The 25,833-nt window shown below is 43.7% G+C and overlaps 2 protein-coding genes across 3 annotated transcripts in view; both read left to right on the forward strand.

The window, feature by feature from the left end:
* Nucleotides 1–1,396: 1,396 nt before the first annotated feature.
* On the forward strand, nucleotides 1,397–17,936 carry NADSYN1 (NAD synthetase 1). Of its 2 annotated transcripts, XM_017826802.1 has the most exons (21): nucleotides 1,397–1,531; nucleotides 1,728–1,788; nucleotides 2,253–2,369; nucleotides 3,222–3,275; nucleotides 3,659–3,748; nucleotides 4,146–4,197; nucleotides 4,871–4,959; nucleotides 6,073–6,190; nucleotides 7,046–7,177; nucleotides 7,937–8,011; nucleotides 8,188–8,312; nucleotides 8,519–8,567; nucleotides 9,119–9,221; nucleotides 9,887–10,055; nucleotides 10,392–10,527; nucleotides 11,780–11,886; nucleotides 12,634–12,765; nucleotides 13,169–13,238; nucleotides 13,320–13,448; nucleotides 13,901–14,077; nucleotides 16,832–17,936. In XM_017826802.1, exons 1-21 carry the CDS (start codon nucleotides 1,447–1,449, stop codon nucleotides 16,883–16,885), a joined length of 2,124 nt encoding a protein of 707 aa, XP_017682291.1. In that variant the 5' UTR covers nucleotides 1,397–1,446; the 3' UTR covers nucleotides 16,886–17,936. The 2 variants fall into 2 exon arrangements, with proteins under 2 accessions (XP_017682291.1, XP_017682292.1); XM_017826803.1 differs by lacking the exon at nucleotides 2,253–2,369.
* Nucleotides 17,937–21,676: 3,740 nt separating this feature from the next.
* TPCN2 (two pore segment channel 2) overlaps nucleotides 21,677–25,833 on the forward strand; it is a 27,425-nt gene continuing 23,268 nt past the window's right edge. The window contains exons 1-5 of the mRNA XM_017826785.1: nucleotides 21,677–21,718; nucleotides 22,106–22,266; nucleotides 23,009–23,073; nucleotides 24,292–24,368; nucleotides 24,981–25,158. Coding sequence (XP_017682274.1) covers nucleotides 22,122–22,266; nucleotides 23,009–23,073; nucleotides 24,292–24,368; nucleotides 24,981–25,158 — 465 coding nt within the window. The 5' untranslated portion in view covers nucleotides 21,677–21,718; nucleotides 22,106–22,121. The remainder of the gene's footprint in view (nucleotides 21,719–22,105; nucleotides 22,267–23,008; nucleotides 23,074–24,291; nucleotides 24,369–24,980; nucleotides 25,159–25,833) is intronic.

Genomic DNA, 25,833 nt, shown 5'->3' on the forward strand with positions numbered 1-25,833 from the left:
CCTGCAGCGCTGCAGGCCTGTCACTTTAGGTGGCCACAGAGCTCCAGCTTGTTACTTTTAGGCATCCGCAGAGTCCCTAACCTGGATTGGACCACCTTGACTTGTCAGCAAGTTCTCAGTGTTCCACTGATCATTATAAAACGTACCATTATCTATCACTTCAGCATAATTTGCACCAGCCCGGTGGGAAAGGGCCTGGGGGTGCTGGTCAAGAGCAGCTGAACACCAGCCCAGGTGGTCAAGAAACCCAATGACGTCCTGGCCTGTGTCATCCACAGTGTGACAGCAGGGCCAGGGCAGTGACCGTTCCCCCAGCTGGGCACTGCTGAGGCCCCTCCTTGAACCCTGGGGTCAGTTTTGGGCCCCTCGTGACGAGAAAGACATTGAGAGGCTGGAGCGTGTCCAGAGAAGGGGATGGAGCTGGGGAAGGGTCTGGAGCACGAGTGTGATGAGGGGTGGCTGAGGGAGCTGGGGAGGCTCAGCCTGGAGAAAAGGAGGTTCAGGGGGGACCTTCTCACTCTCTACAACTCCCTGACGGGAGGGGGGAGCCGGGTAGGGGGGGATTCTCTTCTCCCAAGTGGTAAGCCACAGGACAAGAAGAAATGGCCTCAAGGTGCTTTAGCTAGGTGTGCTTTAGCTAGGATGTTAGGAAGAATTTCCTCATGGAAAGGGTTTCCAGGCATTGGAACAGACTGCCCAGGGCAGTGATGGAGTCACCATTCCTGGCAGTATTTAAAAGCCATGTAGATGTGGCACTTGGGGACATGGTTCAGTGGTGGGCTTGGCAGTGCTGGGGGAACGGTCAGACTTAGTCTTTACGTCTTAGACTTCAGGTCTTAGACTTTAGGTCTTTGCCAACCTAAAGGATTCTATGATTCTAGTACATAATAACGTTAGAATCCAGTATGCAAGGAGGCTCAGGGCAGCCAAATATGGGATGAGGGGCACGAGAGAAGAGACTGGACTCTGAAGAGCCCCGTCCCTTTGGGATGAGCACCCTGAGAGCCGCCGGGATGTCGCTGAAATGCGAACAGCACACAAAAAAAACCCCATCTCACCCTGCTCCACCGAACCGCTCACACTCCGAACTCGGTTTGAGCGACACCTCTTAAAAGCTGCAGGGCTAAAAAAAAAAAAAAGAAAACAACTGGCTAAGACCGTATTCCCGTTATCCCGGGCTGTGGGGATGTAAAACTGCGGATAGCGGGTGCAGGGATGCAGCAGGGCCGGGCAGTGGCAGACCTGTTCCCACGCTGCAGGTGCTCCTGGCGGGGCCGGAGGAGGGACCGGGAGGAGGGATCGGGAGGAAGGACCGGGAGGAGGGAGCGGGAGGAGGGATCGGGAGGAGGGACCGGGAGGAGGGATCGGGAGGAGGGACCGGGAGGAGGGATCGGGAGCGCCGGCACCGCCCCGGAAGCGGCCGGGAAGGAAGGCGGCGGGTCTGCCATGGGCCGGGCAGTGACCGTGGCCACCTGTGCCCTCAACCAGTGGGCTCTGGACTTTGAGGGCAACCTGGAGAGGATTGTCAGAAGTGAGTGAGTGAGGTGGTGGCGGCGGCATCTGCCGAGTTCCCTGGCTGCCCTCCTTCCTTCCCTCCCTCTCTCCCTCCTTCCCCCTCTCCCTGCTTTCCTCCCTCCCTCCCTCCCTCCCTCCCTGCCTCCCTCACGTTTCCCGTGCCTGTCCTGGAGCCCCGGGCAGGGCCGGGCTTTACCCCCCCGCTCTTCCAGGTATCGCCATCGCCAGGAGCAAAGGAGCGCGGTACCGGCTCGGCCCAGAGCTCGAGATCTGGTAAGAGCGCCTTGTTGGCTCGCTGAGTTCCCGGTTAATCGTGGAAAAACAGAGTAGGAAAACCAGCCCCGCATCTCCGCAGTGCCCGAAGCTCAGTAAATACTTCAAGCGTGCGGCTGTTGGCGCTGAGAAGAGCGCTGTGGTTGCGAGCGCAGGATTGGTTTGGCTTGGAAACCTGACCGATGCTGGTGATTTTTTTAACCGACTTCGGCGAGTTTCCCTTCGGAGAAAACGTGGCGCTTTGAATTCTGCCTGAACGCTGCCCTTGAAAGGAATGTCATGGGGCGATATAAAACGCCGGGGGGTTTTAAATGCTGTCAGTAGGGATGATGCTGACAGCGCTCCTTATTTTCTGTATAAATTACCTGTGTGGGTGAAATGTTCACAGTCTGAAGTGGTTCTGGTTCTTCACCTCTGGTGCTGATTTGGCTGAATTTTTGATCTCTTAATGTTTTTGTACGCAGTGGTTACGGCTGCTCGGATCACTATTATGAGTCTGACACACTCCTGCATTCCTTTCAAGTTCTGGAAAAGCTTTTGGAGTCTCCAGCTACTCAAGATATTATCTGTGATGTGGGAATGTAAGTTTCGGGGGTTTTTTGTGTACATGTGATAAAGGGGTAGGTCTTCAGGGAATGCTGCCTCTGCCGTGTTTCTGGATAGCGAGGGCTCTGCACCAAACTTTCAAATGCATCTTAGGAACTGCACTACCTTCCCTCTTAATTACCGTGAGTAGGACTGCAACATGTGAAACAGTTTCTGAAAGATGATCCTTTTAAAGATTTCGGGTGGTTGAGCCCTTCAGGAGACAAATAGGATATTTGTTATTTATTTGGAACCCTAACAGCTGGGCCCAGCTCAGATTTTGTGTTGGATGTAGCACCAAGGGCTTTATAAATTGACTGTCTTTTAGGAATGCTGGGGCTCAGGTGACTTGCTTTGACTGACAGACATCTTTAAGCAACCTAAGTGTGTGTCAAAATCACCGAAACCATTGTAAGTCATGTGCTGACAGTGACCAGTGATAAATTATAACTGTAAAATTAACACGTACACCGAGGTGTTAGTATTGATTTAAATGTGTAATTGGTTTTGAACTGGCTGGTGGTATCATGGGAGGTCAGGTTTGACTAAATAAGTTGGCCCAGCCAAGGGGACTCTTCTGGTCTGCTTGTGTTCCTAAGGCATGCCACTGCTTGGGTAGTAGTTGACACATCTGAGACTGGCAGGATAGTCAGTAACTCTGATTTATTTTTTTTTTCAAACAACTACTTGAATTAAAAAAATTAGAAGCTAAAACTTGATATATTGTTTTGCTTAATTCCTTTTAGTGAGGTCTTAAAAATAGTTTTTGTGCAGTGAAGTAGATTCTGTAGCTTTTTTAATTTCATTTAATGAAATTAGTCACTGCCAACTGCTTCTTCTTTTCACAGGCCTGTTCTGCACAGAAATGTTCGCTACAACTGTCGGGTGATCTTTCTAAATAAGTAAGTTTTTTACATGTTTTGTGGGATAACACTTTAATGTATCCTTTCAGACAGCTATTTGGCCTTCAAGAAGGATTCTTCAGTGCTATGTACACTGATGGAGTTTATCTACTAAATTTTGAGAGAGAATTAATGTTTTTCGCTATCTCTTTTTTTTTTCTGGATTTGTAGAAACTAAATTCTCACTGGTTCTTGAAAGACTTAAGAAAAACCCCTTGAGTCTGCAAACAGAAAATTGAAAAGTGTTTGCATGTAGTAATTGTTCAATGTACATCATAATAGGAAAAAAAAAAGAGTTGATCTCAACCAGTGTTCATATATAGCCTCGTTTGGCTGTACATCAGTTCTTAACTTGCCCTTCCTGTTTTGTTTTGTGATTTAAGGAAAATTCTTCTGATCAGACCAAAAATAGCATTGGCAAATGCAGGAAACTACAGGGAACTCAGGTGGTTCACCCCGTGGAGCAAAGCAAGGTATGCTGGTGACTGTTAAAACTGTGTTTAAAAACACAGCTGTTTGAAGCTGCAGCAGCAGAATTGAAATCTCTGCAGCAAATAATGGTCTATATTTTATAGGTCTAGTTTCTAGCTAGGATGTTTACCATGCATTTCTGAAGCAAAGAGCTATAAGTTGCAGACTTATAATCTTAACATTTCTGATTTATTTAACTGCAATAAATACTTTAAATATTTTTTTTAATTTAAAAATCTTTTTTATTATTTAAATATCTTTTTTTTATTTTTAAACACATAGAACCCTGTGCAACTTCAGTACAGTTTCTTTAATCAGTGTTAGAAGGTGTCAGAATGTGGAGTAAGTGTTTATGCTGTGATTTACCTAATGCATTCACAATCTATAAACTTGCTTTAGGCACGTGGAGGAATATTTTCTACCCAGGATAATTCAGGAAGTGACTGGACAGGTAAGTTGCTTTTTTTTAACTTTAGTGTCTCCCACAGTCAGCAATTAAAAACTGCAACACATCAAATTCTGCTGCCAGTCATGTTGCAAATTCATAGGTTTCAGTAGTTCTCAGTTACATTTAATGAGAGCATAATTTAACCTTTTGTATGTTAGTATGTGGCAACAAAGCAAGCAAATTTAAAATCAGCCTCAGTAATTTGTGTATACAGGACCTTGATTTTCTTATTTTGCACAATTCTGGTACTGCATTTATCTGTGCTTGAGACTGGAACTGGGTATGTGTTTTTAGCTAAAAGAGATAAAACTAAAAAAATCATTTGGCCTTCTTGATTCAGAAGGATCTAAAATTTAGGGTATTTTCCACTTAAGCAGGAATGTGATTCACAGCATGAGGCGGTCTCTGTTTTGTAGATAGAAGCAAAGCACTGGATCTGGATACTACTGAAATTTCAACATAAAATCCCAGTCAATCCAGAAATTTGCAATTTAGGGTTGTTTTTTTTTTATTAAACTTGGTACAAAAAGAATGAAGGTGTAATGTGATTGATATTGTGTCATTCATTTTGCATGGGTATTCAATTTTTATATTTTTTTAAGATTTGTAGTTAACTTTTTGAACTGAATAGATTCTTCTACTACATGTGTATAAGAATGTTCTTGTTTCTTCCCAGGAAACTGTTCCTTTTGGGGATGCAGTGCTAGCAACCAAAGATACCTGCCTAGGGGCAGAAATGTGTGAAGAACTCTGGACACCAAATAGGTAAAAGGGGAAAAGGAAATGAAAAATAAACTAAAACATACCCTGGGCCTGCCTGAAATAAATGTTTGAAAAGATCTGCTTATTATTCTTCTATGTGATTGATCTTTCAGAAAGTGACAGTAAGCTAAAATATAATTAGGAGCAATGGGAAAGATCTCACTAGGCTCGGTGCAGGATGGCCAAGAAATGTGAGTGGTTAAGCTAAATTAATTAGAAACAGAGGGCAGGAGAGAGATACAAAAAGAACCAGAATGAAAGAAGTGACCTGAGGAAACAAATGACAGACAAACTGTAGTGCTCACAATCCAGACACTGTTCAGCTTTTAGCTCAGCCTGAGGCTGAAATGTCCTCCCTGGATCTGTCTCTGTAACTTGATCCAGGCTCAAAGGTATTTTGTATCAATTTTTAGTATGGATTTTGTCCAGCAATCATAACTTTGTATGATTCCTACTCACTGTACATAGTCTCAGAATTTTGAGATTAAGTCTTTTAATTACTTTATTCCTGTTAGCTTTGGATTTGACCAACTTCTCTAAGCCACTCCTCTTAACAGACAAATTGAGCTCTCTTCTATTTGACAAGGCAGAGCACAGACTTCTAGGCAGCATCACTTTGAGATGTCTCCCTTTTCTTAAAAATTCAGCTGTTAGCTTAGTCCTGGCTGCTTTCTTTTTTAACCAGCATCACACAGTGCATAAAGAAGCAACAAAAAGTCACTAAGGAAAAGCAAAGCCTATTAACCTAAGTAATATTTCCTGTTATTATTTTAGTTCCTGTTACAGTTTGAAGTTCTTCCTAATGACAAAGAAGATCCCTTTCACAAAGGGGTGGAGTAGAGATGTGGCACCATGAAAGCTGTTTACAAAATAAACAAATTATTCCTGATATATTTCCAAATCTCACATTAATTTCCTTGTAACTGCAGAAGGTGTGGTTTGTCAAAAATGTGATTTTTTTTTTTTTTTTAGTATTCCTTTCTTAGGACATTGTCAAAAAAAAAAAAAAGGCAGCAAAAAATCTCCTTTTTGTGGTTCTGTTTTTGGATTTATTAAGAGACAAGGAAAATGGTCCCACAACTGACCTTGCCCTGTGTATCCACGTTGCTTTGACAGCCCTCATATTGACATGGGACTTGATGGTGTGGAAATCTTCACCAACTCTTCTGGGAGTCACCACGTGCTGCGAAAGGCTCACACCCGAGTGGATTTGGTGAATTCTGCCACAGCAAAGGTATTCATTTTAATATCCAAAAAAGGTTATGCACCTCTTTTTTTTTTTTTCAGAATAGTCTCCTCTCCTGTGGCAGGATGTAGAAAGAATGTGGGGGCCCTGACAGTCAACATATAAAAATCATCCAAAAAGTCTGTTTCATTTCCTGAAAATGGCGGTTTCTTTCCCAATTTTCATTCAGATAGCAACGTTGTGTTGGGGAAATATCATTAACTATATCAGGAAGGGGAAATAAAAATCAGTGTTTAAACTCAGCCTTAATTTTTCCTCTGTTATCTTCTTACTTAAAAAAATATTTTTCTGCTTCGGAGGTTCTGTTTGTTTTAAAGAAAAGAAGACATCAAGTAATTGGACTGTAATCCTAGCTGATAGTGATGGGGACAAAAATAAAGCAATGAGTGTACATTACACTGTGAAAAATGTGCAGCTGCTTGGTCATTGTAATTTAACAGGCTTTGGTTATATTTAACAGTATCTGCTCTGTCCTCAGATATCCAAACACAGCTTCTGTCATCATTTTCTCGCTTTTCTTAATCTCAATTTGAGCTTAGAATTTCAGTTTGGAAGTTCTGCCCTCTCTGTTTGGGCTATTCTTGCTGCTAATAGAAGACTTTCAACGCTGTGAAAGGGACAGAGCTCACTCACTGCATTTACTCCATGTCATTACTTGTTTCTGTCATGCATATCACATGCCAAAAAAACCAAAGGGAGAGCCCCAGCCTTAAATCATTTACAAGGTACAAAGAAGACTGTAAGAAGGGCAGGAACAGAGATAACATTTTGCCTTTTAACATCCTGTCAGGTGCTGTGTTCTGAGCAGCATTTTTCCTTGTTTCCTGCATGTTTCCTCCCCAGAATGGTGGAATATACATTTTCGCAAACCAGAAGGGCTGCGATGGTGATCGGCTGTATTATGATGGCTGTGCCATGATTTCCATGAATGGAGAAACAGTTGCACAAGGATCCCAGTTCTCACTGGATGATGTGGTAATACATTCACCCCAGAGCAGCTAGTTACAGCTGAAATTAGGAAGGCTGCATTGATGCTCAACACATGGTGAACACTCAGTGTTCCAGACGTTCCAGACACTGGGTCCAGGTCCCTAGACTAAAAAATGACGTATTTTAACTATGCTATTCAACTGGATCCAAGCTTTTTTCTTAGTCAGTTTGCCCAGATCTGATCTGCAGTAGCTCTCCTGCTTTTGTGTCGGAGGAAGAGCTGTCACAGTGGAAGAACTTCATGAAAACGTTTTTGTGTACAATCACTAGGTGGGGGAGAGACCCTGTTAACTTACAGTCCCTTATCTAAAGAAAAAAAGTGCAATGGTCTCAGTGTTCTAATTATAACCCAGTTTTGAGACAAAAGGTTTCATAGGTTGAGCTCTACTTCAGAAAGCGCCTTCTCAGTAGATTTGTCAACAAAATTGCAGATTTCCTCACATTATGTTTCAAATCCATCTCTTTCCCCAGTGTGCTTCTTGCCTTGTCCTTTGCCACAGCTTCTGGTGGACCTTTTGTTCAGCCATCTGACAAGAGCCATAAATTTGTTGTGGTTTGTGGGTGGGTCGGTCGTGCTCCCTCTTTAATCTAAGTAATTCTGCTGAGCCAGAGATGACCCGTGGAGTGAGCATAAAAATCCGTACGGAAAATTTCCCCGACTTTTTTTTTTATTATAGTCCTGGCCTGCCAAGCATTGTTCATGTGTTTGTGTGGAAGGATCTGACATTGAAAGCCTTTCCACAGGAGGTGCTGGTTGCCACTCTGGACTTGGAGGACGTCCGAAGTTACAGAGCAGAGATTTCATCCCGTAACCTGGCGGTAAGAATCCTTTAGGGAGGTTGTGTTGGTAAACTCTGCCAAGTTTGAATAGCTAACTGAATTTAAAAACTGTTTGCATGTCTTGATTTTTCACGATGTTCTGTGGATCTGATGTTTTATAGGTATATGCTGCTTTAAAATTGATATCTTATGAATTCTTCTGTACTGTTGCTTAGGCAAGTAAAGCAAATCCTTATCCCAGGGTGAAAGTGAATTTTGCTCTGTCGTGTCCTGATGATGTAGCTGTACCTACCTGTATGCCAATCCAGTGGAGATATCATAGTCCTGAGGAGGAGATCAGGTAAACATACACTGAATCTCTTGCTTGAAAATTATTTTGATTTAAAAAAAACCAAAAGTCAAACAAACCAAAGAAAGAGATAATCATAAGATGTTACTTAGATTTAAGTAAAGAAAGTGTCTCATTGGAAGACCACAGGAAGTATGTTGACTTGCTTAGGTATTATTCCACAACCCTCTTAGAATAATCCTGTTCTGTAATTTCAGCCTTGGACCTGCATGTTGGCTTTGGGACTATTTAAGGCGCAGCAAACAGGTAAAATAATTGGTTTTGTTCTTTGCCTTGGTTACACATCATCTTCTGTGCCACAGGGACAGGGCACATTGCAATCCTGTGCAGCTGGGAATGCAAAGGGATGTTAGTCCAAGGTTCAAGGTTAGAGTTTTTCACTGGTAGCTCATTCAGACTTAAAAATTGTATTCCAAATGTGACTTCAGTGTGCTCTTTGCACCTTTCCCTTAGGAATCGTGCTTTTCTTTGCAAGTCAAGCTTACCTAACAAAGGGGATTTCTTCTTACTGTTTTTCAGTAAGGAAAATATTGGAATGGTATAATGGTTATTAGCTCTTCTTTCTTACTAGAGGGTAAAGACTTACTGGAAGTTTTTCTAGCCAAAGGATTTACACTGACTACTTGTTTTGTTATCCAGTTGAGGAGAGTTTATTTTGCTTTTCCCCAGTAGAATATAAACAACTCGAACAATGCCCCTGTCATTCTTTTACTACAAGACGTGTTTCTAAATGGTACAGTGTATTTTTTTTTTTCTGATTTTGCTACATGGAACATCTTCCTTGCTCTATTTTCAAGGCAGGATTTCTCCTACCTCTTAGTGGTGGAATCGACAGCTCTGCTACAGCCTGCATAGTGTATTCCATGTGTCACCAGGTTTGCCTGGCAGTCAAGAATGGAAGTAAGTAGATCTGTGTGTCTGGCCAGCCATGCTCACTAATGGTTACAGACAAGTTAATATTATCTGGGTGTAGTAGATGCAAGAGGTCATCGTTGGCAGACTCCTTCCCAGTTGTTCCAATGGAGTCCTTTGCATCCCCTCTGAAATTCCAAGCAAAAAACCGATGTGCAGGTTCAGATTTTTTGAATTAGCTTAGTAGTTTTCATTTGGGGTTTAAGAATTGGATGTGGAACTCAGACTGGTTTCTGTCTGGAGTATTGTTCGTTGCTGATGTAGTTTTGGGATTTCAGTTTATCCTGAAAGTTTTCTCCTTCTGTTAAAATGGGCACTACAAAACATGGTTAGGCATGGTTCAAGCTCTAAAACTGGCTTTAAATAGACTTTTTGCATTTAACTAAGCCTTTGTACATATTGGGTTATGTTTTCTACGAAGATTCTTTAACAGATCAAAAGGATTTAATATTTCCGTGTCCAAAATCAGAAGCAAACCCAGTAATTCTTTTATTGGATACCTGAAGTTTTGTCTGGGGAGTTAGACGATGGAATCATCTTATCTGGTGTGAAGCTTGACTGGAATACAAGGAAGGTACAAGGTATTTGCACATCCTGGGTAGCAGGAGTGCAACAATTTGCCCTCTTGTTGTGTTCCTTTGCCCTGCCCTCAGATGCAGATGTGCTGGCTGATGCCCGAAGGATTGTCCACGACGAGACCTACATCCCTGAGGATCCTCGGGAGTTCTGCAAGCGTGTCTTTACCACGTGCTACATGGCCAGTGAGAATTCCTCCCAGGACACCTGCCACAGGGCAAAACTTCTGGCTGAGCAAATAGGCAGGTACAAGCTGGGGGAAAAAAAAAAACCAAAACAACACGTGTTCTGGCGAAGACTTTCATCTCAAACTTGCAAATTCTAAAATGGGAAAAAATAAGAGGAATAGGAGGTGTGTTAAGTAGGATTACTACAGATATTATTTAAGTGTTAATGTGAGGCAAACTTAGAAGTGTTTGGCAAAGCACAGCCTCTGGAAAGTGTTGTTCTTTCCTAAATTTCTTCCTACCAGATCTGGCAGCCTTAAAACATCACATGATGGGTGGGTTTTTTTGCTTTTTAATGCTATTTTATGTAGCCAGATTGTGCTGGTTGAGTCACTTCTGCTTGAATTCTTCTCAGCTATCACATCAACCTGAACATAGATGTGGCTGTGAAAGCTGTTGTGGGAATTTTCAGCATGGTGACAGGTCGAACTCCCCGATTTTCTGTCTACGGAGGGAGCAGCAGAGAAAGCTTAGCACTGCAGAATGTGCAGGTGTGTGGAGGCTGGATCAGGTCAGACCCTCTTGGTTGTGGTTTGTTTTTTTTTTTAGAGTACAAAATGGTAAAATACCAACCTGAACTTGTGGTATGTCCCTGAAGATTCGTGGGCTTCCCAGTAAATAAATGCTTGTCTGCAGCAGAAATCTACAGTCTCACATAATTCAGGAGGAGACCAGTTGTTTATGCCTTCTGTAGGAGGGTCAGGAAGGAAGAGTATCTGCCTGTATCCCATCAACAGCACTGGTCTAGGTGCCTTTTAGAAAAGCATCCCAACAGACAGTTGCCAGGTCAGGAAAACAAGCAGCAAAGTATCTCAACAGGCAAGTGTGAGTCCAGCAGGATTGTGGCAGGTCAAGACCCAAAAATACTGCTGCTGTACACTTTCCCCTGGTGAATGTTGGCAGCCTCTGAAAGTCTCTGAGGGAGATATCAAGCTTACCCATTTCAATTCCTAGATGTCCTCGATTTTAGAAAGTAGAAGAGAATATTTTAATTTTTTTTTCTTTTTTTTTTAACATCAGGAGGTACTTAATCTTCATTAGGCTTATTTTGGCCTATTCTAAAAAGCTTCCAATCCAACCAGCAACTCAGCTGGATGTTGGTCATCCTATTTGGTAGTTTTCTGTTAGTTTGAGGACTTGATCTTTCTCCCCTCTATTACTGGAGAAATCCATCTGTCTCCTCTGGAAGCAAACATTGGATCTTTGATCAGCTCTTTGGATAGGCTTTAGTCACAGAGTGTCATGATTTGCTTAACACCACAGTTGTGGCTGGAGCTGGAGGCTGGATCCCAGGTTGGTTTGGTATTATTACCATCCTTGGAAAAAGCTGAATTTCAGAAAGGGGACAAAAAAGCAAAGTGAATTTGTTACAAATGTCACGTATTTGAATAAAGGGATTTATTTACTCCGTAAAAGTGGACAGGGTGGTAGACAGATGGTTTGTCTGCACACTTCATCCCTTGTGGATCCTTGTAGGAGGTAGAAAATGGCAACTGCTCCCCGTTCTGCAGTTCAGAGCAGAACAAACTTGCTCAGTCGTGGAAGTCTGTGGCAGTGACAGATACTGAACCTGGCTTTACTAAATGTGTTCAGCATCTTCTCCACAAGACTGCTGTTCATGCAGTACCACCCCTCACATTTTGTTCTTTATGGGGTTTTTTTAGGGAACTGATTAATAAAAGGGACTGGGGAGAAATTAACTCTGCTTTGTAAACTTGATTTCTCTTTCATTTTGCTTTGCAGGCTAGAATAAGAATGGTCCTTGCCTACCTGTTTGCTCAGCTGACACTGTGGGCTCGTGGGATGCCAGGGGGGCTGCTGGTGCTGGGATCTGCCAATGTGGATGAAAGGTGGGTGAAAATTAGAAATCTAAACCCAGGTCACTGCATTTCCTGGCAACTTTACCAAATTCAAGTGTAGGTTATTACTCAGAAGAGGTAAAAAACCTAAGAATATACTGATAACAGTGAAATTAGTTGAAATAGTAGAATCATCCTGAATGGAAAATTGTTTGTTTTTCAGAAGTTTAACCAAAGTATTGCTATAGCTTTCCAATAATATGCTGTTTTCAGTAGAGCTTGCCCTGTGCATTCACTAGGTTAACTTCACAATTTGTGGCATTTTCAATTACTGAATTAGGAATTTAGATGTGAACTTTGAGTTGAAAAATAGATTTTAAAATCTGGAGTTATTAGAGCTGAGTATTTGAAGATTAAAGCAATCCCTGTATGACTGTGGGATTGTTAACCTCTAAAGCTGTGAGAGTACTGTGTGCTGGTTCTGTGGGTGGTTTGGGATTTATTTTGTTAATTAGCGTGGTATTTGCATCAGATATATTGCCTTAGCCTGGGCAGTTTGGCAGTGCTTCATAATTGTTTAAAATATCTTCTGCAGGCAGTTCCATGGCTTTAGGGTAGCCCTGTTGCAGCTGAACATGTTTGCCCTTTAGGTGTAAATACATTAGCAATGTGCAGTCTGTTCCTCCCTTTCTTTCTTCAGCATATAAATTCCTATTTATATGGTATAAATGATTACATGTTATACTACAGCTGCATTATTATTTCCAATGCCAATATAAAATTCCCTCTCTGGCTCAGTCTCCGGGGCTACCTGACCAAGTACGACTGCTCCAGCGCTGACATCAATCCCATTGGTGGCATCAGCAAGACTGATTTGAAGAACTTCATCCAGTATTGCATTGAAAACTTCCAGCTCACAGCCCTCAGAAGGTGAGCAGTGGTTCCCTGGCTGTGTTTGCCTGCAGCATATTTTGGGCTTTAGGCTCTGGTTTTCTCTGCTGCCAGAGCTAAGCTGCACTAATACTTCCAGTGCTAACCAAGTATTCTGCACATCTCTCTGTTCTGAAATGTGTGGGCTTGCACAACCCTGTGCAAGCATTTGTGGGGTTAATGCCACTGAAGGACCTGTTTGAACCAGATGCTTTGTTTTTTAAACCTGGACTAGCTTGCAGGTACCACTTCTTTAGTTATCTAATCCTTTAGCAGCTTATGCCCTGAAAAAGTTCTGAATAGAGCATTTGATTTTTTTTTTTAACAAACCAGACTGTTTTGTTAACTGACACTCATAAGACTGGATAGAATTCATGTTTTTCCTTTTACCTTTTCCTTACAGTATCATGTCAGCTCCACCCACTGCAGAGTTAGAGCCCCTGGTGGACGGACAAGTGGCTCAAACTGATGAGGTAATTAATTGCTCCATAAAACTATTAATTATAGTTTCCATAGTTAAGATTTTCAGTGACTTTCTGTGTGTGTGTTTTCAGGCAGATATGGGGATGACATATGCAGAGCTCTCCATCTATGGCAAATTAAGAAAAATTGCAAAGGCTGGACCATACAGTATGTTCTGCAAGCTGATTAATATGTGGAAGGAAGTTTGTACTCCAAGAGAGGTAATATACCAAAAGTAACAACAACAAAAAAATAAAAATAATATAATGGTTTTGCTGAAATAGAGTATGTTTGGAGAAAGGTCAAGTTCCTTTTAACTGAAAGGGTTATTTTCATTATTTTGTGTAGTAGAATATGCTGGAAGAGCTGGTCTGCATCTCTTAAATGGAGCTCGTTGTCTGTGTTGCAAATTGTTAAAACAGTAATTGGGTAATTCGAAAATAACTGCTTCAGAACTACACCTTCAAGGGAGAATTGTTCTCTGAAATATAGATGGCCAACTAGTCCTGAAGCCTTTGGTTATGTGTTCTGAGACCAAAAAATGGCTCTTGCTCTGGAAGAATATCTACACTGTGTAACGGTAGAACACACTCTCCAAAATACTCTTCTCCTCTAAATCTTTTAAATACTAAGAAACTTCATCTGATTAAGGGCTATGTTCTTTGTACACCAGGTGGCATCCAAGGTCAAGCATTTCTTCAGGATGTATTCAGTTAACAGGCATAAAATGACCACCCTCACTCCTTCCTACCACGCTGAAAACTACAGCCCCGACGACAACAGGTTTGACCTGAGGCCTTTCCTTTACAACACCACCTGGTCCTGGCAGTTCAGGTGTATAGACAAGCAGGTAAATGCCCTCTTATTCTTCAATGGCTTTGTATCTAAAATCCTCACAGTGGGTTGAGCCTGGTTCCAGTGAATCTCCAGCACAAGACCCACGAGTATTTAGGGCAATTTAGTTACCACAAAAATAACTGTGATTGTTGTTCTCACGTAACTGCGAGGCCGAGAATCCTCTGGTTTCAGTGTAGGCTGTTTGGTTTGGGTTTTTTTTTTTTTTAATTGTAATAATGCTATGAAAACAAGAAAAAAAAAGAATATATCTACTGAGGCCAGGAACTAATAAGTGTACCCACACTCATGGAGTCTTGTGCTAGTCAGGACAACAAGCTTATGTGTTTCACTTTCAGTTCAGGACCCGTCTGAAGGGATCTGTCTAATTGCAGAATTAAGACTTGACCTACATCTGCGTGGGGAAAGCCAATAAGAGGCAGCAATTCACTGTGAATGCTTTTCCCACCTGCTTCTGCAACAGTTGCTTTTTTAAACCTCACTTCAGTTGACTCACAAGTGCATATTTGCTCAAACAACAGTAATGGTACCATTCTTAGTTTGAGCACTGTGAGGTGTGGAAGGGCTCAGGCATTTACAAGAACCAAACTTTTTGTAGTTTTTTAACCAACCCTTCAAACTCTTTTTTAATGCCTCTTTTATGGCACAAGTGCTGGGGTGAAGGATTTTAGCACCTTGAAAGTTTTTCTGCCAGAGATTTTACACCCCAGTTGCTTTTAAGAATATGTTTATATATGTAATAAAATATTAATTCCTTCTTCTGTGAAATGCCAGACATGTTGTAATAGTGTTTTATTACCTTGAAACCTGGGATAAAAGCTACCATGTGCAGTACTTTATTGTAGGTCTGTATGGTGGGGTTTTTTTTCCATCATTTTGGACTTTTTCCCACTGAAGTCCAGGACAAAAGTTCTTTTGGCCTCAGTGGGAGTCGGGTAAAATATTTTTGTAGGGTCTGGACCAAAATGTAATTATTTTATGCTTACAGTAAATGTGATTAAGATCTTTTAATGATGCAGGATCTTGTTACACTCTTTAACTAGATTTGTATGTACTAGCAGTTGTGCTGGGCAAGGGTACTGGCTATTGCAACTTATTCCTGAAAACTGGGAGTCAAGCCTGGGGAAGATTTTATTATGCAGGCAACAGTAACCTGAGCTGATAACTCAAGCAGCTTTTTGCAAGACTGGAAAATAATAACTTGCCCTATTCAGGAAAGGCAATGTGGTTTCCTCTTACTGTGTGTGTTCAGCACAATGGTATTTCTGAAGACAGTCACTCTCTAGGACAATCTCTCACTGGGAGTTCTGCTCCTGGGACTTAATCTGCACTTAAGGTTTTTCTGGTGTAGTAACAAGCCTGTGAAAATAAGTCATAAACTCGACATAAACCCCATTACCTTTATTCAGGTAATGCCAGGTTTTCCTGTAGAAGAGTCACGTTACAGGTCGAGCTCATTTGTGAATGGAAACAGCTTGGAGTGCTAATGATGGAGAAACCCTTGGGATTTGTGGAAAGAGTTTTTCTGCTTTGGATGTTTGTAGTGTAGTCAAACCAGTTTAGTTATCTGCTCTTTTTAAGTGCAAAATTCCCTTTGTATTTGCTGCAGAAGGAACATGGGTAAGAGGAAGTTTAGATCAGAGTGTTTGCTGGGAATTGCCAGATATGCCCTTGGAGTCCTAATGTCATTCAGCTCTACCTAACTGAGGGTTCCACCCAGGGGTGAACTTTTCTAGTGGTTTAGAGCACCAGTAGCTGTGTCTGTAGCTTCTACCTTGGAGTTGTGTCTGAAATAAAGGATTCGTGGTTAGAGCACGCACTTTTTACAACTTCTAGATGCCAAAATGTTCATTGGGATTTCAATAGGTGGCATAATTTGGAGGAACAGAGGACAGGTTGCACATCCACCCCCAATGATCGGGTGTCTGCAGGCTGCCTTCTGCTTTTTCCAGTGTTTACTGGTCATTCCACAACGACCAAAAGTTTTATCAGCCTTCTAAAAAACCTGATATTTGCGTGTCTTTCACAACCAGTGGCAGATACTGATGGAGGAACATAAGAACAGGGAATTTATTATATGACTCTCCCTCTATATCCTCAGAGATTTGGGGAATATGGAATAGAATTTTCCAAGAGTGAGAGATAACATGAAGAACATTGTGTTTAGTTTGTGCTCTTGGTCTATTCTCCCTGAGTTTGTAGAATCCTTTCTGAAACAATTTATATTGTTAGCCTTAAGAATAGCTTAGCTTAATAAAGGTAATTCCTTAAGATTTAAGGACAGTGAAGGTCAGTTTTATAGAACTGTGTATGTGAGTATGAAAAGCATTTCCTGTGGTCATGTTAATTATTCTGGGCTCTCTGTTAGGGGCAAGATTCCAGGTTTACAACCTGATCTGCTCTGACAGCTGTCACTGAAAGGGGCAGTCTTGCCTGCCTCCCTGTTTCTTCCAGCTTCTGAGATGGCTTTGGTGCCTGTCTCACTCCTTGGGCAGCCAAATGAAGTCACCAAAGTGACAAAAAACTAGGAGGTGATGGGAGCAGGCAGCCAAAGGGAGGGGTGGGTGGGAAGAAAGCTTCACCTTTTAACTGCAACTAACACCCTGTTCAGCTCAGCTGTGCCCTAGAGTGTATCCCACTGTTGGTTCCTGGTAAATCTGGGCTCCACACTGTTTTGTGATGGAAGTCTGAAAAGACAGGAGACATTAAATGCAAGCTCATTTGAATTGGTTTCCTTTTTTACTTGCAGGTATCCAAACTAGAAAAAAAGGAAGGAATTTCTCCAGTTGAAGATGTGGACTGATTTCCTGTCTTGTTTAACTGTGGTAATTAATTTGCCAAAGCAGAATGTTCCAAACTGGATTATACTGTGATAATGAGCAGCGATGACCCAAACAATTGTTGAGTCCTCTTTTTTTTTTTTTTTAATTGACTCCCTGGTTTATTCCCAATATACTTAAACTATAAATTGGCTAAGGAATCACTTATTAAGGATTTCCTTCAAATACTTAGTTTAAAATATTTGGATAAGCCCATCATAAATAAATAATAAATAAATGCAGGGTAGTCTTTTGTGAAAGTAAATGCACATACACACATGAAGTTTGGTTCTCATAACTGGGATATGATTTTTGAGTAACATTTAGCTGAAAGTAAAATTTTAACAGTTCTGGCATGTGCTGTTGAGGGCAAAAACTCATCTTTGCAATAAACTTGTAATTTTGTCATGCTAATTGACTCAGTTCTTATTTTTCATGGTTTTTATTTATCTAACATTCGCTTTGTAGACTGGTGCAGTGTTTTGAAGGATCACATAAAGTCTAATTCAGCAAGGTGTTGGAAGCATGTCTACCTTGAAGCAGATGGGTAATCTCCTTGTTAGTGGGATCAAAATTAAAGAGTTCAGCTTCTTGTTTTGTTTCAATATTGCAGAATGGAGTATAAAACCAGCTTCCTTCGAGCTCAATTAGAGTGTTACTCACCTTCCACCTCCTGTTTGCAAAAGCTTAAATTTAAACTTCACTGATCTTTTAAATGTGTCCAGTGCCTGAGTCCCTTTTCTGCCTTTTCATTTAATGTTTAGCTGTTTCTGTTTCTTTTTTAAAACTTGTTTTGAAAGGTGCAATTTTAAGAGGGGAAACTAGAAACGTGTTTCTGAAGTTCTGGGTGAACAACACTCAAACAGCAGAAGAGCTCAGACCAAGTGAGACTTCTGTTAAAATGGTCCTGCATTGTGCTGGTGAGAAATGTCTGCTGAAGAGCACCTTCTCCACATTTGTTTTTCATGATCCAGAGTTGATTCACTTGGAGTTAAAGATGCTGCATTGTTTATTGTGGGTTTATTGTATTGTATTAATTTAAATACAGAACTAACTTACCTTAGTGGATGCTGCTGGTGTGAAGAATGTTTGTTTGTCTGGTGAGATGTGCCTTCTCTCCCAGTTAGTTGGGCACTTCCACTTCCCGTTGCAGACAGAGGGAGTGGATGAATTTGGAACAGAACCTCAAGAATTCATTGTATATTTGAAGGCTTCATATTTCTTTTTTTCCTCCTGAAGCTACTGGTTTGTCTTTCCTGACAATCACTGAAGAGGAAAGGAGGAAACACTTGCTTTCATTCAAATAAAAAATAATAGCAAGGATAATACAATGTTTTACATGCACTCCTGGTTAGTGTGGTTACCCTGAATATTTCAGACACTTGGTGAAAGAACACTTGTGTTTTTTAGCAATGGCATTTACACATGTACAAATTGCATTTTATTTCTTCCCTGCTCGTGCTGAATATAGATTGTACCAGGCCACCCCATTTTCCTTTTCCTATCCAGAAATTTTCACTGTGTCTGTTCCACCTGATGCCTCTAGTTCAACTGTTACCAGAATAGCTCCAATTTTATCAGTGCTTCGTTGCCTACTGAGAATGGGAAATAACCCCATGTAGATGGGGTCACTTTTTACAAGTGACATCTTCTATTGGGTTTCGTGACCATGTTTTGGGAGTTGGGGGTGGGAGGCTCCAGCAGTGGCTTCTTTGAGAAGCTGCCAGAAGCTTCCACTGTGTCCAATGGAGTCAGTGCCAGGTGGCCAAGGCAAGCAATGGTGGTAATGCCTCTGATAACATATTTAAGAAGGAAAAAAACACTGCACAGCTGTAACTGTGGCCTGAGACAAGAGGAGTGGGAATATGTGATAGGAACAGCTCTACAGGCACCACAGTCAGTGGAGAAGGAGGGGCAGGAGGTGCTCCAGGCACCAGAGCTGAGGTTCCCCTGCAGCCCGTGGTGAGGCAGCCGTGCCCTGCAGCACGTGGGGGTCCATGGGGAGCAGAGATCCTCCTGCAGCCCCTGGAGGAGCCCACACCGGAGCAGGTGGATGCCCAATGGAGACTGTGACCTCGTGGGTCACAGCTGGAGCAGGATCCTGGCAGGACCTATGGACCCATGGAGCAAGTAGCCCACCCTGGAGCAGGTTTCCTGGTAGGACTGGTGCCCTTGCGGGGGACCCACGCTGAGGCAGCCAGTTCTCTGCACCCTGTGCTGGAGCAGTTCCTGAAGAATGGCAGCCCATGGGAAGGACTTGTGTTGGAGAAGCTCACAGGACTGATTCCCATAGGAGGAACCCCATGCTGGAGCAGGTGAAGGACTCTCCTCTCCCCGAGCAGTGGCACAACCAACCTGTGGCGGACTGACCGTAACCCCCATCCCCCCTCTCCCTGTGCCACTGGTGGGCAGGAGGTTGAGAGAATCAGGAACTACACCTGGGAAGGAGGGAGGAGTGGTGGGGGTGGGAAATGGCCTCCTGGGTATGACAGGAAGCTGAACATGAGCCAGCAGTGTGCCCAGGTGGCCAAGAAGGCCAATGGATCCTGGCCTGGATCAGGAACAGCGTGGCCAACAGGTCCAGAGAAGTGATTCTGCCCCTGTACTCAGCACTGGTGAGGCCACACCTGGAGTGCTGTGTCCAGCTCTGGGCCCCTCATTTCAGGAAGGACATGGAGGGGCTGGAGCAGGTCCAGAGAAGAGCAACAAGCCTGGTGAAGGGACTGGAGCATAAGTGCTGTGAGGAGAGGCTGAGAGAGCTGGGGTTGTTCAGCCTGGAGAAGAGGAGGCTCAGAGGAGACCTCATCACTCTTTACAACCACCTGAAAGGAGAGTGTAGCCAGGTGGGGGTTGGTCTCTTCTCCCAGGAACCAGCAGTAGGACAAGAGGGCACGGTCCTAAGCTCTGCCAGGGGAGGTTTAGGTTGGATATTAGGAAGAAATTCTTTACAGAGAGGGTAATCAGGCGTTGGAATGGGCTGCCCAGAGAAGTGGTGGATTCTCCGTCCCTAGAGATTTTTAAGATGACACTGGATGTGGCACTCAGTGCCGTGGTCTAGTAACCTTGATCCTGCCGTGGATCAAGGGTTGGACTCGATGATCTCGGAGGTCCTTTCTAACCCGTCTATGATTCCATGAATGGTCGGGGGCAGCGCCGAACCTCGGCAGCGGGAGGAGCCGGGAAGATGCCGGTCCCCGCCCTCCCCCGCAGCCGGTCACATGCAGCGGGCGGAGCCGCCCGGGGCGGGCTGAGCCCCGCTCCGTCCCTCCCCCGCTTCCCTGCTCTCCTGTCCCATCCCATCCCATCCCGTCCCGTCCCGTCCCTTCCCGTGCCGTGCCGGCGGCGCGGTGGGAGCGCGGCCGGGGGAGCTGCCGGGGGTGCCGATGGATCCCGGCGCTGAGGCGGAGCCGCTGCTGCCCCCGCGGCGCTGGCGGGCGGCCCGCGGGCTGTGGCGCTCGGCCGAGAGCGGTGAGTGAGCGCCCGGGGCGCTGGGGTGGGCGGCGCTTCCCCGCGGGGCTGGAGCGCTCCCGGGAGCGGGGCGGGCGCGGCACTGGGGCACGGCACTGGGACACGGCACTGGGACACGGCACTGGGGCACGGCACTGGGACACGGCACTGGGACACGGCACTGGGGCACGGCACTGGGACACGGCACTGGGACACGGCACTGGGACACGGCATTAGGGCTCGGCACTGGGACACGGCACTGGGGCACGGCACTGGGACACGGCATTAGGGCACGGCACCGGGACACGGCACCGGGACACGGCATTAGGGCGCGGCACTGGGACACGGCATTGGGCACGGCACTGGGACACGGCACTGGGGCACGGCACTGGGGCACGGCACTGGGGCACGGCACTGGGACACGGCATTAGGGCTCGGCATTAGGGCACGGCACTAGGGCACGGCACCGGGACACGGCACCGGGACACGGCACCGGGACACGGCATTAGGGCACGGCATTAGGACACGGCACTGGGACACGGCACTGGGACACGGCACTGGGACACGGCACTGGGGCACGGCACTGGGGCACGGCACTGGGGCACGGCATTAGGACACGGCACTGGGACACGGCACTGGGACACGGCACTGGGACACGGCACTGGGACACGGCACTGGGACACGGCATTAGGGCTCGGCACTAGGGCACGGCACTGGGACACGNGACACGGCATTAGGGCTCGGCACTAGGGCACGGCACTGGGACACGGCACTGGGACACGGCACTGGGACACGGCACTGGGACACGGCACTGGGACACGGCACTGGGGCTCGGCACTGGGGCACGGCATTAGGGCTCGGCACTAGGGCACGGCACTAGGGCACGGCACTAGGGCACGGCACTAGGGCACGGCACTAGGACACGGCACTAGGACACGGCACTGGAGCCCCGGGCTCCGCCGCCCTGCCCCGGCTGCTCCGGGCGCTGAGCGAGCCGCTGTCGCGGAGCTCAGCCCCGCTGCAGCCCCGGGCTTCGGGGGTTCCTTATGTAATTTTATTCTTTTTTTTTCTTGCTGAAGCGCTGGCAAGTTTTCTTCTCGAAGCCGATGACTGTCGGCGGTCTGGCACCTCAATTCCCCCCCTCCCCACCCCTTCCCTCCCCGGGATGGGATCATCCGGAGACCGCAGGTTCCTTGTTTTCAGGGTATCGCATCACCTAAGCGAACCTTCGCTTCTTTTTTTCTGTTGCGTGTTCGTGCGGTGCCAGAAGCGCAGCGGGGTCTCGGACGGGTCCTGTGTGCCCGAACCGAGCAAGGGCTTTAATCATCATTTGTGACTAAGTGTCACTTGCCGTGACTAAGAATTGCAGAGTAAGTTGGATATCCATGGCAGAATGCATGGAGAAATTGCTAAACTAAACATTTTTTTGCCAATTTCCCTGTTTTATTTTTATACTGTGAACAGTTGTTTAGATTCCACCCCTCCAAAATCTCTGCCATCAACACTAGGCTCGCTGCGTGCTCCAAGAACCTAAAGCTTTTGCTGCCCTTGGCTCCTTTTAACTAATACTGTTCCTTTAAACAACTTTATCTCCAGTGTGAGATGGCATGAAAAAGATAAAGTCTGTGCTGCTTGAGCCTGGCTTGTCTCCTGTTTGTGCTCAGTCTTTCTTCCGCTGTGGTTCGTGTCAGCATCAGTACAAAACTGTGCTGCTGATGATGCTCAGATAAAGGGTGACATTTAAAAATTGCTTGCAGTCTTTGTAGAAAATTGATGCCAGTGGATCACGTGGAACATAAAATTGTCTGGGACTCAGATCAGTGGCATTGCGTGCTGTCTGGAGAGCATCGTGGTAGTAGTGGGACGGGCTCTTTCCTGTTGTATCCGGGTTGTGATTGCTCTCTCCTCGGAGGAGACGGTATGAAGTGCTCCTTGGGACTCTTTCCCTCTGTGGGAAGGTTACGCTAGCACATATTTTTCGTAAATTTAGCCCCTCTCAGTTTTTTATTTTTATATTTTTTTTGCTTCCTCATTTTGACTGTAATTGCCTTTGTTTCTCCCACTGGCTTAATTGCCAGTTAGTTAGTTCCTCAAAGGTCCCTGGTTCAAGTGAACACAAGTGGCTGCCTTTTATTTTTTTGTTATCTTCATGTAGACTTCTCAGTAACAGGTTTTGAAAAGTCTAAGTAAGTGGCATAAGTAACTAATTTAGCGATGTTTTATTTCATTTTGTGTACTTTCACCCCTTGCTCTGTCTTGAACTCTGATCTCTTTGGTATGGTAATAAACACTCTCAGGACAAATTAAAAATGCATTTAATTTAGTTCTCATCTGACTGGAGATTCCTGATGGTTTTGGAGAGAACAAAACCAATCTAAACTACAGTACCTTTATTCAACAAAAGTTAAATGACTAGGATACTGGTGCCTGATTTTTCCAGCTTCACTTGACTGTACACTTTGTCAAACAATAATTTGATTGAATGCCCACTATGTTGCGTGTTAGGGCTTGTCTCTGTGTAGTCTTATGGTGGCAATTTAACTACTAATGTAATCTACCTACTTTAAGCCATTGTTGTGGAGCTTCTAGTAACTAATAAGGAAGCTGTAGGCTTTATCCAAAACACAGCAGGTGATTCTTATTTCTTTTTACCTTCATAGGTGCTGGAGCTGATAATGACCTTTACATAAACCAAGCTGTAGTATTTATTGAAGATGCAATACAGGTAAATGCAACTTCTTTGAGAGCTATTGTGCTTCCCGTGCTGGATGTTTGTCACACATTCTGCCACTTCTAAAGTTTTTCTATGTTCAGGAAGCCTTTATGTCACGTCATCTCGATTCACAAAGCAAAATCAGAATTCCGAATTCCTGTGGTACACAAGTATCTGTGAACTTCTGCCCAGGAGAAACATTCTTCCACGCAATGAAATAATCTTCTCTTTAAGGTTTTCAAAAGAGATGCTGGTTTGTGGAGTGGCTTTCACGGTGGTTTTCTTGTTTGTTTGTTTGTGGGTTTTTTTGAGAGTGACTAACCTACTTCTAAGAGAAATTGAGCAAACCCTGTGTAATTTGCCTCTCAATCTGACTACTTGCCCACTTTAGGAGCTGGTAAAAGCTGAAGAGTTTAAGGCTGACTTCAAGTGAGAAGCCTCTTTTGCTTCAGCTGAACTTGATACCGTTGGAAGTCTTCATTCCCCCTTTGTCCTTCCTTTACTGGCCTTTACTGCAGGTTCTTGGGTCTGTTATCTCCCAGTGAGTGGTTGCAGGCAGTGGGAATGCTGGAGGGCAGTTTTTGAGCTCTCTTGCTGCATTCAGATAGCTTTTGGTTGGGAGGTTTCCGGGGATCAGATGTGTTTAAGCTGTGCCCACCTTTCTAGAATTAGATATTTCTCAGGGTAACAGCAGCCCAGGAGCCACTGCAGAGAAGGGACTGAGCAGATTTTGGCAAAAGCCAAAATTCTTTCTGAAGGATCATGGGGACTTCCTTGGCCTTAAAGCATGTTTTATTCAAAGACACGGGTTGAGGTCTTTTATATTTGGGATTAATTTGTTTGCATCTTATGGCTTGTTGGAAAAGAAAGACAAAAAGAAGGTCCATGAGTGGAATGAATGCTAGAAAGGTGAATTAAGTGGGTGGATCATTTTGGCAAGTACATAGAGCAATCACTGATTTGTTACAGGTGCTGTTATTTGTAGTGATGGCACTGCTTTCTTCAGGTGGCTGCCACACAGTTTGATTACCTGAGCAGCTCTGTGGTCTTTAGATAGAATTTCTTTAAAATCTTTCCCTTTTCACACACGTAGACTTACATCTATGGTCATGGGTGACTTTAATAATGAATAACATGTACTTAATTTGTTTTACTTCGGTAACTTGATCTTTGTCTTTGAGACAGACTGAATGTAATGTTTGAATTATCCTTTTTGCTTCCTGCCTTCAGTATCGATCCATAAATCACCGGGTGGACTCCAAATCCCTGTGGCTTTATCGATGGTACTATTCAAGGACTTGCCAGTGGTAAGAACTTGGTTATTCCTTTTGCTTTCTCCTTTAAGAGTAAGTCTTTCTGAAAAATTGCCCTTCCATCTTTTTTTTTTTTTGTTAAACAATTAGATGACTCTGCATTTATCCTTACAAGAACTTGCTGTAGGAAGCAAGGGGGTGTGAACACGACAGAAGTGCAGAGCAGCCAGTTATATGGAGGTCTGATCACGTAGGTGGCTCCTTAGAACAGCTGTAGGACTGCTGCATGAATGGACTGTGAGCATGATTTACAGCACTGTGTGTTAAGAGTTTTCAAAGTGTCTATTTCTAAACATTCTAAATAACGGCAAGATTTTTTTGCAGCTGTTAGTCCCAAGAAAACACCCCCTGAGGTTGTTTGGTGGTCAGCAGTTGCATCACTAACGCAGGCAACAACATGCTGGTCAAGTGCTGCCTTCTAGTCTAACCCATTTGTGTTAAATATGGTATTATAAAGCTTGGTTTACTTCTGAGGAAAGTGCTTTTACTCTTAAGTATTTTGTTATTCGTTTGACTCATTTTGTAGGTTTTTTTCGGGGGGGGGGGGTTGTTTGTTGTTTTGTTGTTTAGTTGGTCTTTTTTTAAATTTCATCTCTCTCCAAACAGGATTTTGAGTTTAACCATCACTCTAATCCTGGCCTTGGCTTTCGTTGAGGAGCCTTCCTCGCTCACGGTCACGTCGGATGTGCGGTACCGCCTTCCCGCCTGGAACCCGCCCTGTGGCCTCACCGAAAGCCTGGAGCTGCTCTGCTTCCTGGTGTTTGGGGTGGATGTGTCCGTGAAGGTGAGCGCTGGATGAAACAGTTGGTGTGTGGGGCAGCCCAGTGTCCGTTTTCTCCATCCACCTCTCACTTTTATCTACCTTTATTTAGTTCTTGTAGGAAAGAAATGAAAATCTCTGAACAATGTATTTATGTTTGGATTTTGGAGAGCTCTTAATGAGCACTGGTTTAAAATTACAAGTACTTGGGAAACAACTGGTGTATACTAAGATAGATATACTATGTATATTGGAATATATATATATACACAATACATATTGGAATATATATATATATATATACTATGTTTACTGGAATATCTATATACACAATGTATATTGGAATATATCTATATACAGTATGTATATTGGAATATATCTATATACACACAATGTATATTGGAATATATATATACACTATGTATATTGGAATATATCTATATATACACTATGTATATTGGAATATATATATACACTATGTATATTGGAATATATCTATATATACACTATGTATATTGGAATATATCTATATATACACTATGTATATTGGAATATATCTATATACACACTATGTATATTGGAATATATATATATATACACTATGTATATTGGAATATCTATATACACACTATGTATATTGGAATATATATATATATACACTATGTATATTGGAATATCTATATACACACTATGTATATT

The sequence above is a fragment of the Lepidothrix coronata genome, unplaced genomic scaffold (genome assembly GCF_001604755.1).
Source record: "Lepidothrix coronata isolate B3197 unplaced genomic scaffold, Lepidothrix_coronata-1.0 Scaffold130, whole genome shotgun sequence".
NCBI classification, from domain to species: Eukaryota; Metazoa; Chordata; class Aves; order Passeriformes; family Pipridae; genus Lepidothrix; species Lepidothrix coronata.